The 13312-nt window shown below is 39.4% G+C and overlaps 2 protein-coding genes across 2 annotated transcripts in view; one reads left to right on the top strand and one right to left on the bottom strand.

The window, feature by feature from the left end:
* Positions 1-84: 84 nt before the first annotated feature.
* Positions 85-13312, bottom strand: part of Blm (Bloom syndrome helicase) — a 29549-nt gene continuing 16321 nt past the window's right edge. Inside the window, exons 18-21 of the mRNA XM_089707315.1 lie at positions 13104-13294; positions 1742-1910; positions 906-1006; positions 85-418 (exon numbers count right to left, since the gene is read on the bottom strand). Coding sequence (XP_089563441.1) covers positions 315-418; positions 906-1006; positions 1742-1910; positions 13104-13294 — 565 coding nt within the window. The 3' untranslated portion in view covers positions 85-314. The remainder of the gene's footprint in view (positions 419-905; positions 1007-1741; positions 1911-13103; positions 13295-13312) is intronic.
* LOC149480154 (uncharacterized) lies at positions 2058-9670 on the top strand. The gene is made up of 2 exons (XM_089707371.1): positions 2058-3128; positions 8448-9670. The coding sequence occupies exons 1-2, from the start codon at positions 2395-2397 to the stop codon at positions 8518-8520; spliced, it is 807 nt and encodes a 268-aa protein (XP_089563497.1). The 5' UTR covers positions 2058-2394; the 3' UTR covers positions 8521-9670.

Raw genomic sequence — 13312 nt, 5'->3', positions numbered from 1 at the left:
AAAATATGAATCAAACAACAGCTTTACAAAAATATTAATTTTATTTTGAACACTTTAGTTATTAACAATAATTATTATTTATCATATTTTATTATTAATTAACACTGAGCATTATCATAATATGTACACAAAATAACATTGACGAATACGTAAGATAAAAAAATTATAATTAAATAATCACAGCTTTCAAGTAATTGATAAAAAACTCAATCAAAAACAGCATTACCATTTTGAATAAACTTTATCAAAATAATTAAAAAGACCTTTTTCTTCTGTTAAAAGAAAAGATCGTAAAAATAACAATTGTGCAAAGGTTATAGTTTAAATTTGGAGGGATTGAAAACGCCTGGTCTCGGGTTCGATGCCGTGTTGGTTTTCGGTATAGGCATAGTGCCCAGCTTTGTGCCTCCCGAAGTACCTACAGGAAACAATATTTCTTTAGTAACATGTAATATTTTATTAAAAACTAGCGGACCGCCTCCTTGGTACAGTGGTTGACGCGTGAGCGTAGCACCGAGGGGTCCTGGGTTCGATTCCCGGTAGAGACGAAGAAAAAAAAATGTCTCGGTCTGGTAGGACACAGAAGGCTGATCACCTACTTGTCCCTAAAAAAACGATCAGTGAAACAGATGTATAATGCATCTGCCCCTTACCCCACTAGGGGACATGGGACTTCACTTCACTTCAGCTGTGCCCCGCGCTTTCATCCACATAAATTTAAGGATAAAATCTCTTTTAGTACATAATTGATTGAAATATGATACAAAGAGGAAATATTTTTTCCGGTTTTGTTGTTATGACACGATACATACGGACAGACAGACAGCCAAGTCTCTGTAATGGTCCCGTTATTACCCCTTATGTACGGAACTATACAGTATGTACTAATACGTATAGAATCTCACCACTTTTAGCCGCCCCCCTGGCAGCAGACCTGCCTCTCGCTGTGAAGGCTCCTCTATATGCCTTCTTCTTAGCTGACGATGGTGTCTTTTTGCGTTTATATCTGGAAATTAGGGAAGGAAAAACCCTTTAATATGTAAGAATGGGGATTGGAAGGGTAATGTTATCTTTGTCTCTTTCTATTCAAGATAAAATTGGAGAAGATCCTATACTATACTATTATTATGATTGTGTTTTAACTTACTACATATTAAGGTACAAAAATCAACTAGACTCAATTTGTCATAAATTGTCGGACACAAAACTATGCTTGCACGAATATAAGGCAGACTTTTCTAATTAACGACACAGCGTGAAACAGTTTTTATTTTATTACGTCAGTATATATAAATTTATAGAGAATAGAAAAAATTTGTTGATCACGAGGCGGGACACGAACCCGCATCCTTTCGCGCCTATTCTTTATAAATTTATATTTATAAAGCATTTGAATGCCGTAAAACCAAAAATATCAAATTCAACGTCAGTATAAAATAATAATTGATTTAAAAGCTGGTTCCTACCATGTCGTCGTAATTAAATTTAGCCTATTTCTGACAATTTGAAAGAAATTTAGTTGTTATTATATTTAGGGCCGATTTTTCAATCCTTGGATAAAAATTATCCATCCAATAAAGTATTACACGATAATATTAAAATGTCACCTGTAAACTGTCAAATACTGGCAATTAGAATACATTTCATAAATGGTAGTTTAATACGTTATTCTATGAATAAGTTTTAACCAAGGATTGAAAAATCAGCCCTTAACCCATTATATGCTTATTCATATATTTACCTCTTCCTCACCCCTCCCCTATAAGTCTTCCTCCCCCTCTGGGAGGAGGTACTAGTTTCCACACTCCTTGCAAGTCCGCTCCAGTCCGTATCCGATTCTGAACCCTGGAAGTCCTGGTCTTCCGCTTTCTTTTCTTCTTCTAACTCATCTTGGTACTGCATTAGTAGACCTGGGAATAATTGGTTAGAAATTTTAGGAGTATCACTATGTAGGTGCTGTGCTGACGCAGGATTTTCGGTCGCGTCGCACAGTCACATAGCGTCGCCCTCAGTTGTCCCGTAACTACAACACATACGTGGGTCGGTGGCGAGCCACCGACCCACGTATTGTAGTTAATAAAATTATATAGTATATTTTTGTGTAATTTAGAAGAAATATAAAATTTAATTGGCCGCTATCTTTAATTTCATCTCCCTACACACAGCTACACTAAATTGGTGACCCCGACGTGATCTCGACGACAGCTGTATCGACGTAATATTATATCGATGTGAGTGTGTAGTAGGGAGAATAAATATTCAAAATTAATATATAATAATTATATATACGGACAACTCAAGAAGAAACTACAGGGCGGTGGCAGCGGTAAAATTTAAATAAATAAATAAAATTTAATAACACATAAAATCTACATATAAAAATTTAATATCACCATGGAACCCGTTAAAGAAGAATTTGCAAGTTTATCGTCAATCTCCATTACGTCCCGCATCCCAGATTTTTGGAAGAAATCGCCGAAAATATGGTTTATTCAAACGGAAGCAGTTTTATCGCCACAGAAAATGTCAGATGAGGCGAAATACAAAATAGTAATTTCTAAATTAACGCCAGAAGTAATCGAACAAGTCACAGACATTTTAATTAGCCCGCCGGAGACCGGAAAATACGAAAAATTAAAAAGAAGATTATTACAAATTTTTGAAGAATCGGAAGATAGACAAATAAAAAAATTAATCGGCGAAATGGAATTGGGTGATCAAAAACCGTCACAATTAATGAGGAAAATGCAAGATTTGGCGCGTGGACGAGTAACAACAGAAACACTTCTAGTTTTATGGCAAAATTTATTACCGCCGGCAATAAGAGCTGTGTTAGCCGTTTCCGAGAGTAAAAGTGAAGATATTTTGGCATCAATTGCAGATAAAGTTATGGAGAGTATGACACCCTTAAACTCGGTATCAGCAGTTCAACAGTCCAGTTTAAGCAACAGTCCAGAAAATAATTTGATTGGTGATATAGAAAAATTAAGTAATCGACTGAGAAGATTGGAAACAAGAAATAATACACAAAATTTTAGAACGAGGTCACGATCCAGGTCAAGAGGTAGATTTCAACATAATCAAAGGCATAATCCCAATTGGCTTTGTAAATACCATTACAAATATAAAAACAAACATCCTTAACTTTTCTTTATCCTCAAGTACATTTCCTAAGTCTTGGAAAGATTCCCATGTTATACCTTTGCCCAAGAAAATTAATCCATCCTCCTATTCTGACTACCGTCCTATATCTATCCTGACATTTCTTTCAAAAATCCTTGAAAGATTAGTGCACGAACAACTGCAACGGTTCCTCAACCTGCACAATCTTCTTAATCCTTTCCAATCCGGTTTCCGCTCCGGTCATAGTACGACCACTGCACTAGTCAAGATTACCGACGACATTCGATACGGGATGGACAATAAGAAGCTCACTGTCTTAACATTACTAGATTTTAGTAATGCTTTTAACACTGTGGACCATGATGTGCTTCTAAGTCTACTGCGCTGCCTCAACATATCGACTCCTGTAGTTGACTGGTTCTCCAGTTATTTACACGGGCGACGTCAGCGAATATGCATAGATGAGGTTGTATCATCGTGGTGTGATGTCAGTGCTGGTGTTCCTCAAGGCGGGGTCTTGTCCCCCTTACTATTTTCCATTTTCATTAACACTATTTCAAGTAAACTCTCATGCGACTACCACATGTATGCCGACGATCTCCAAGTCTACACCCAATCAACCCTTGACGATTTACACCAGGCTATCAATTCAACTAACAAGGATTTGCATAGCATTTTAACTTTTTTTTTTTTTTTTTTTTTTTTTTTTTATAAAGGCACCCGTCATCACAGGGTGTTCGCGCCACCTCTGGATTATAGTCCAGAGACTTTTTTTGCTTTTTTTTTTTTTTGTTCAATTTTTAGAAATATTAACATACTGGTAACATATAAATATAAATAATGTACAATTAAAATTATAAGAACTTAAATTAAATTACAAACACGGCACAAAAACACTCAACTTAATCCTATACTTATCACAGTTAAACTAATATCACACACTATTTCTTTGGTTAACTACGACTACAATATGCTTACAATATTGTAAGAACGCATCCCTACACTTATCCCCCAGGGCAGAAGGCAGATTCTCACCCGTCATCGCCATGCCCAATCTTTGTTCAATAGCATATCTATTGCTTGCAAAAATTGGGCACTCGAGTAACAGGTGAGGAACCGTCTCCTCAACTCCAGGCTGACATAGACACGACGGATTATCCTTCAGCTTGAATCTGTTCAAGTAGAAGGCGAATCCGCCGTGACCAGTCAGTACTTGTGTGGTGTGGTGTGTGATGTTTATTTTCCCGACTACCTTGTATGCAGCAGCAGCGCTTGGGAAAAAGAGCTTCGTGACTCCGGCCGTTCCTCCTACATCGTATCTCCTATCCCATTCGCTGATCGTATCCTGTCTCAAAATACGCTTGACGAATGAAACAGGACACAGATCGTAATCCGGTTTCCTCCTCAACCCCAGAGCGGCCTCCTTGGCTAACTCGTCTGCCCGTTCGTTCCCCTTAAGCCCCGCGTGCGCCTTAATCCAAAACAGGGAGACCTCCCGCCTCTGCAATGCAGCGTTTCGGAGGGCCGCCCGTGTTTGCACAGCCAGGGGATGACGGGAACTCAGGGTAACCGCCTGGAGCGCCGATCTGGAGTCGCTGAAGACACCGACCTTTGCCGCTCCGCTCTTGCAGGCTATGTCTACTGCTCTTTTGAGCGCTAGGAGCTCAGCCTGATAGACGGTACAATACGGTGGCAACGCAAGCTTAACGGCCTTTGTCTCGGCCTCACCTTTCCATACGGAAAGGGCGGCTCCGACGCGACCCTCAATCTTGCTGCCGTCCGTATAGACCCTGTGGACGTGGCTGTCAACCACGTCGGCATAGGTGTCCTCATCTACCAAGCCGAACCCCAGCTCTACCTGCTCTGCCGGATGTGGGTCCTCAATCGCGGGTGCCATTCGTTCCACCTCCCTGTCCCTCAACACCGCCGGGTGCGACACACCCCTCCCGATCTCATAAAGCCTCGAAGCTTCGAGTATCCTGAGATCAAGAGGGAGAATCCCAGCCAACAGCATCGCAGAGTTCAGGGAGACAGTCCGATATGCTCTGCAGATCTTCAAGGCAAAACCCCGTTGAACGGTGTTAAGCCTCTTTTGGACCCCCATCTTTTCCGCTGTGGGTGCCCACGCTGCTGATGCATACAAGATAGTCGGTTCTATAACTGCGATATATATAGTCTTAACTACTTGGGGGTTAAGCCCCCAACTTACTCTGGCTGCTCTCGCTAATAGCTTGTAGCGGGCGATTGCCTTCTTGCAAACGTTCCCAACATGATCGTTGAATGTCAGGCCGCCGTCAATAATAAGACCCAGTATTTTAATATTATCGAAATACTGGATGTCCACACTACCCATTGTAAGTCGTGGCTTGTCATATTTTAGTCTTCGTGTCGAGAGCAGGGCACACGTCTTATGTGGCGCGAATTTCAGCTTATTTCTGACACCCCATTCGTCAATTATTCCTAATATGCGGTTTGCCTTGACCTCTATTTCTAAACCCGTATCTCCATCAAACACTAACACTATGTCGTCGGCAAACGCCTGACAGAACACTTTCATCTCCTCTAACATCCACAGCAGGGGATCCAACAAGAGGTCCCACAGGAGCGGTCCACCTATGGACCCCTGTACGCACCCCTTGTTGGTTTCCCTACTCACTTCCACACCTGCATACCTTACATTCACTCCCCTTTCACTCAGGTAGCTGCTAATCACCCGCCTCAAGTTCACCGGACACCCAACTTCGGCCAACCGCACCTTTATGGCTGGCCACCAGGCGCTGTCGAAAGCTCCCTCTATGTCCAGCGAAACCACAACAGAAATCTTCTTCTCCTCCCTCTTATTTCTGATATGGTTCACTAGTCTATAGAGGGCGTCTTCGGTGCTCCTCTGTGGCATGAAACCATACTGATGGGGGCTTATTTTGGGCAGCAAGTAGAACCTGAGTCGGGCGACCAACATCTTTTCGAAGATTTTGCCGAGAACAGGTAAGAGACCGATCGGTCGATAGGCTTTCGGTACCCGGTATGATTCCCTGCCCGGCTTTCTCAGCACCACCACAGTCGCCCACTTCCACTGTTTGGGGAAGTAGGCGACAGTGAGGCACTTGTTCAACAGCGCAAGGAACCACTCCGGGTTACAATCTACAGCGTGCTGGCAGATGTCGGCCGTGAGGCCATCCGCCCCGGGGGCCTTCTTGGGATTGAAGGACCTAACGGCTCCCTTCAACTCCTCCATGATGAAAGGAGGATCGTCCGGACCCGTCGGCGGTTCGGTGTCCAAGGACTTCGCCCGCCGGCGCGTCAAACGTTGCTCCTCACTTTCACCACTCTCCAGGTCCACGGGGTAGAAGGTCTCCGCCAACAGTTCCGCAGAGCTTCGGGCATTGAGGGTTTCACCGCACCTCGTAAGGGGCAGATCCTCCACTCTCCCTGTGGCCCTGTTCAGCACCCTGTAGATGCCCTCCCAGACCCCCTCCCTATCCTGTTTCCGGCAAAACTCCTTCCAGCTCTCACATTGCGCATCTTTCACCGCCTTTTCATACTTCTCCTTTTGTTCCAAATACAATCCAACAACGCGGTCTCTGCGTACAGGTGCTGCGTTGCGGATCCTGCGTCTCCTCGTGGCAACTTCCTTTTTCATCTGCGCGAGCTCATCATTCCACCACGACAAGGTGAATTTCTGTGTGTGTTTTTTGGTCGGCATTGTGTCTCTGCATGTGTGTGTGATTGCTTGTGTGTATCTGTCTATTACCTCGTCTATTTGTTGTGTGCTGTGTATCGTGTCTATGTCGTGTGAAGTCAATTGTCCGTCTGACATCAGCTGGGTCAGTTTCTCATGAAACTGAGTCCAGTTTGCCTTGCGTGTGTTAAATATGCGTGTAGTTCGTATTATGTTCGTGCCTGTGGATTTCTGTTGTCTGATGCCGAATGATATGCCGTTGTGGTCCGAGCTCGTGAGACCCTCCTCTACTCTCCAGTCGCCCACTCGGTTCAGCAGATCGTCGGAGCATGCTGTCACATCCACGTAGCTGGAGTATCTTTTCCCCCCTCTGATGGTATCGAATGTCGGGATGTCCCCGGTATTGAGTATGTGCATACCCATTGCTTCCAGTACAGCAGACACATCCCTACCTCGCTGGTCTTCCTTGTCACCACCCCACCACGGGCTCTTTGCATTCGCATCACCTCCCAGGACCATCCTATTGGAACCTAACTTTAGCTCGGCATATGGCCTGAAAGTAAATCCGTTAAAAACTCAGGTTATAATTATTGGTAGTCCTTCTTTAATTGCAAGGGTTAATTGGGTGAACCTCCCGCCTATTATCGTTGACGGTATCGCAATTCCCTATAGCGAAACTGTAAGGAACCTTGGGGTATACTTCGATAATACTCTATCCTGGAGGCATCACATCAAACAGGTAAGTAAGAAAGTTTATGCCACAGTTGCTTCTTTGCGACGCTTACAAAATTTCCTCCCTCTCCCAACCAAAATTCTGTTAGCACAATCCCTTCTCTTGCCCATACTCGACTACGCCGATGTAAGTTTTGTCAATATCACCGTGGACCAATTAAACAAGCTTGATCGTCTACAAAATCTTTGTATACGATTCATATTTGGTCTACGGAAATACGACCACGTATCTGAGTTTCGGTCTAAACTCAAATGGCTACCGATCCGATTTCGCCGGGATGCACACGTGCTGCATCTTCTTTACCAGGTTCTGTTTTGTCCAAAAATGCCGGAATATCTTAAAGAAAAATTTGTGTTTAGAGGCAACAACGATGTACTTGTTCGGTCTACCGAAATGCTTCGACTACGAATGCCACCACATCTCACAAGCTTCTACGATAATTCGTTTACCGTTCAGGCAATCAAATTGTGGAATGCTTTACCTGGACCTATAAAGAATGCACAGTCCTTAAATAGTTTTAAAGTAATGTTACGCAATTATCACCTTTCTTGCTGTACTTAATATTATATACTCCGTTATGTTTACTATTATGTATTTTTATTTCTTTTATTCGATTGTAAATATATATATGTATTTAATATATGTATTATATTGTATTTATTTATTATGTATATTTTATATTATTGTGTCTGTGTTATACCTATATTATGTTAATACTTATATTATATATTTTTGCTAATTGCTCTGCCCTACTCCTTTCCTTTAATTTAATTTCTCTCCGTACGTCTGGTTGTCTGGAAGAAATCGCTGCATAGCGATAAGACCGCCAATTGTTTGTATGTATTCCTAGGTTAAGTTTTATTGTAACTTTCAATAGCAAGCAATAAAGAATTAATAAATAAATAAATAAATAAACAAAGCGACGAAATGTGTGAAACCGTGCAACTGGAAACCTAGTCAGCGTGAGAGACCAGCGGAAAACTAGCATCGGTGCAGCCAGCGACGGGTGCCTGCGACCGAGTCTACATAAATAACCGTCTCAGTGTTTTGGACAGAAATTCAGGACTAAACTTTTTAGTTGATAGTGGTGCAAATGTGTCCGTCATCCCGCGTAGTGTGGTGTATGGTAAGGTTTATGCAGAAGGTAATAAATATAAATTATTTGCTGCTAATGGAACGGAAATTAAAACATATGGTATTCATTTTTTGTCTCTAGATTTGGGTCTGAGACGACCGTTCCGTTGGATTTTTATATTAGCGGATGTAAAGCAACAAATTATTGGTGCGGATTTCTTAGCTAATCATAAATTATTAATTGATTTAAACGGACGTAGATTGATTGATCAAGTAACTAATTTGAGTACTAAGGGAAATATCTCAAATTCTACTGTGCCCACTTTAAAAACTATTATGGAATGTCCATATTCCGATTTATTGAATAAATTCCCTGATTTAACTAAACCTATTTCTTACAAAGAGACGCCAAAACACGATGTTTGTCACTATATCGAGACGACAGGACCGCCGGTGCATGCGAGAGCGAGGCAGCTTCCTCCTGACAGGTACGTAAAGGCTAAAAATGAATTTATTGTTATGCAAGAGTTAGGGATTTGTAGACCGAGTAGTAGTTCTTGGGCAAGTCCACTACATATAGTTTCTAAAAAAGATGGTAATATTAGGCCTTGCGGTGATTATAGACGTTTAAATGCAATTACGAAGCCAGATCGTTATCCAGTACCACGTTTACATGATTTTACATATATTTTGGGTAATAAGAAAATTTTCTCTAAATTAGATATTAATAGAGCCTATAATTCTGTGCCGGTTGCAGAAAATGACATAAAAAAGACAGCAGTTATTACACCTTTTGGTTTATTTGAATTTATGCGTATGCCGTTTGGTTTGCGAAATGCTGCGCAAACTTTCCAACGTTTCATGCAAGAAACAGTCTTAAAAGGTTTAGATTTCTTATTTATTTTTATCGATGACGTCATTATCAGTTCAGAATCAGAAATTCAGCATAGAGAACATTTAGAGCAAGTTTTTGAACGTTTTAATCAATTCGGTATAACTATCAATTTTTCTAAATGTAGTTTTGGTCAGCAAAAATTAGAGTTTTTAGGTTATGAAGTTTCTACCGAGGGCATTAAGCCACTCGAAGACAAGGTTAAAGCAATTTTAGATTTTCCTAAGCCTAGTACTATAGAAGAACTTAGAAGATTTTTAGGCATGTTAAATTTTTATAGATCTCATATTCCTCACTCGGCTGAACATCAGTCAGAGTTAAATAAATATCTTGGTAGTGCGAAACGGAAAGATAAAAGTAAAATTAATTGGAATAAATTAGCAGAGCAAAATTTTGAACAATGTAAGATAGATTTGAAAAATGCAGTTTTGTTGACATATCCTTCCTTAGATTCTCCATTGTCTCTTATGACTGACGCTTCAGATACGTGTATAGGTGCAGTTTTACAACAAAAAATTAACAATATTTGGCAACCTTTAGGATATTTTTCACGTAAACTTACGGAAGCTCAGCGTAAATACAGTACCTATGATAGAGAATTATTAGCGATATATTTATCAATAATTCATTTTCGCAACATGGTTGAAGGCCGCGAATTAATAGTTTATACAGATCATAAACCACTTTGTTTTGCATTTAGTAAAATAGGTACAAATAGGGAAACTGCTCGAAGAACTAGGCAAATTATGTTTATTAGTGAGTTTTGTACAGATATTCGTCATGTAACAGGTAGGGAAAATATAGTCGCTGACACGTTATCGAGAATTGAAACAATAACATGTCCCACCGTGTTAGATTTCGCAGAACTCGCCCAAGCGCAGGAAACGGATGAACAACTTGCAGAAATGCGACACCGGTCAAACGCAAACAGTCAATTTACACTTAAGCGTGTTGCAATGTTCGATTGTAATAAACAAATTTATTGTGAAACATCCACAGATAGAATTCGACCATATTTACCTAAACAATTTCGACGTTTAGCTTTTGAGGCTGTGCATAATTTAAGTCACCCGGGTATTAGAGCCACAAAAAAATTAGTAACTGATAGATATTTTTGGCCAGAAATGAACAAGGATATAGGAATTTGGTCTAAAACGTGTATTAAGTGCCAAAGAGCTAAAGTCTCAAAACATACTGTATCCGATTTAGGAAGTTTTCAAGGCACGAGCCGTTTTGAGCATATACATATTGATCTTGTAGGGCCATTGCCAATTTCATCAGAAGGGTTTAGATATTGTCTAACAATCATAGACAGGTACACCAAGTGGCCCGAGGCTTTTCCTTTAAAAGAAATTACTGCGGAGACTGTGGCAAAGGTGTTGTATGAGGGTTGGATTTGTAGGTTCGGTTGTCCCCTTAGGCTCACAAGTGACCAAGGTCGACAATTCGAAAGTAATTTATTTAGGCAACTTATGTTATTAATGGGAATACAAAAGTTGCGGACCACCCCATATCATCCACAGAGCAACGGTGCAGTAGAGCGTTGGCATAGAACTTTAAAAGCAGCGCTTATGGCTCGTTTAAATTGTAATTCTTGGGTTGATGAGCTAGCAACAGTATTGTTAGGGTTACGCACAACTGTTAAATTAGACACAGGCGTAACTGCAGCTCAAATGATTTATGGTAGTAATATAAGGCTACCTGGTGATTTTTATGACACAAGTAATATAAAACCGTGTGACGAACATAGTTATGTTGATAAATTGAGGTCGATTATACACAGTATGAAACCTGTATCTAGAATTAATAAATTACCGTGTAAAATGTTCATACATAAAGATTTAATTGATTGCGAATATGTATTTTTAAGAAATGACACCGTACGGAAACCATTACAACCGCCGTATGATGGGCCATATCGTGTCATTAGTAGAAAGGATAAAACTTTTAAAATTCAATTAACGGACAGACAACTTAACGTTTCAATAGATAGGTTAAAACCTGCATACGTTTTACCTGATGATAATAATATTGTGACTAAGTTCACCGGTAAGTCTGTTAATATGAGTGATAATAAAATTAATGATTCGCTACATACAAAAAAGGTAATTAAAAAGGTAACGTTTGAAACAGACAAATCCAGCTGTAAAAATTATGTTACACGATCAGGGCGAATACGAAAAACGCCAAGTAAATTTATGTTTTAATCATGTACATAGCCATTGTTATTACAATTCATGCAAAATTGCAAATTGTATGTTGTTGTTTTAGGTCACGTAATTTTTTGAATTTAAAGAATGGTTATATTGAAATATTTTATTCATATTTCTTGTGTGTTATAAAATTTTAATGATGACGTTTCATACATTGCATTGTTATTGTATTGTCATAGTGTAAGAGACGGGAACAATTTTAATTATATTTTCGTATATGATTTTATTTGCATGTTAATGTACTAGGTACATGATACCTTAATATTATACATTGCGTATTTTTTATTAATAATGTTACTTTACATTATAATGTTTGTGTGTATGTAATGTTATGTTGTTCGATCGTAGGACTTTATTAGATTGTATTGTTGGCAAATGGCCGCAATGATGCCAAGAGAGGACATCATAACGTTACATCAAACACCATGGCTGCAGACTATAGTAATTTTTTATATGTTAAGTATATTTTTTAAAATAAATGTTCGTGTGTTTATAAGAATGTTTCACCGACTCTTGAACTAATCTTGTATTATGTTTCACATTGTTATCTTTTGTCTGTCAGCAGAATTGTTAGGGTTCGTTGTGCGAGTTAGTAATCTACATAAAGATAATTTAATTTGATTTTGTTTAAAAATGTTCCACATTTTTTTTTTGAAAAGGGGGGAATATTGTAGGTGCTGTGCTGACGCAGGATTTTCGGTCGCGTCGCACAGTCACATAGCGTCGCCCTCAGTTGTCCCGTAACTCTCGCCACCGACCCACGTATTGTAGTTAATAAAATTATATAGTATATTTTTGTGTAATTAAGAAGAAATATAAAATTTAATTGGCCGCTATCTTTAATTTCATCTCCCTACACACAGCTACACTAAAACTACATAGTATAAAACAAAGTCGCTTTCTCTTTCCCTATGTCCGTTTGTATGCTTAAATCTTTAAAACTACGCAATGGATGCGGTTTTTTAATAGATAGAGTGATTCAAGAGGAAGGTTTTAGTATATAATTTATTAGGTTTTAGACAAAGCAGGCTAGACTATCAATTTTAATTGAGTTTATTTAATTTATAGTGATGGTTTTATTGTTAAAAATTGAATCGAAATTCGAATGGACGATCTATTTTTGTATTGTAGTTGGCAAATTTTGAAAATAAAAACACATTTTATGCAAAGAATGTACCTGGAAAGGAAATATCCTTGGAAATACAAATTTTGCATTACTTATCCTTCATCTTTCATTTACCAAAAAGTAACATAAAAATCACACAAAAGGGAACTAAAAGGTTAATATCAAAGACACATATTAAAAGGTAATATCACTTATTTACAAGTTCTCCGCTATTTAGTACTACACATTATCCAGAAAAAAAAACTATACTACAAAAATCTCACCCATCTTCTCCACAGCATACGCGGAGGTAATCTTCAGTAAACCTTCGCCATATTTATCATAATTGGCTCTAGTTATATGCGGTAATGTTAACATGTCCGCACAAGTTTCTGGCAAACGGACCGACATCGCTTTGAGGGCTGCTTGCGGGAGAATTGCTGTTAGGGAAGCCCCACGGGCTGCTGCCATTTCTCTGTAGAAAGTAACAATA

This window comes from Colias philodice, chromosome 19, assembly GCF_061535455.1.
Source record: "Colias philodice isolate Cphi_HAF_F1 chromosome 19, ilColPhil1 Martin Lab GWU primary, whole genome shotgun sequence".
NCBI lineage: Eukaryota > Metazoa > Arthropoda > Insecta > Lepidoptera > Pieridae > Colias > Colias philodice.
Note: the sequence above shows the minus strand (reverse complement) of the source record. Positions and strands in the feature narration are given on the sequence as shown.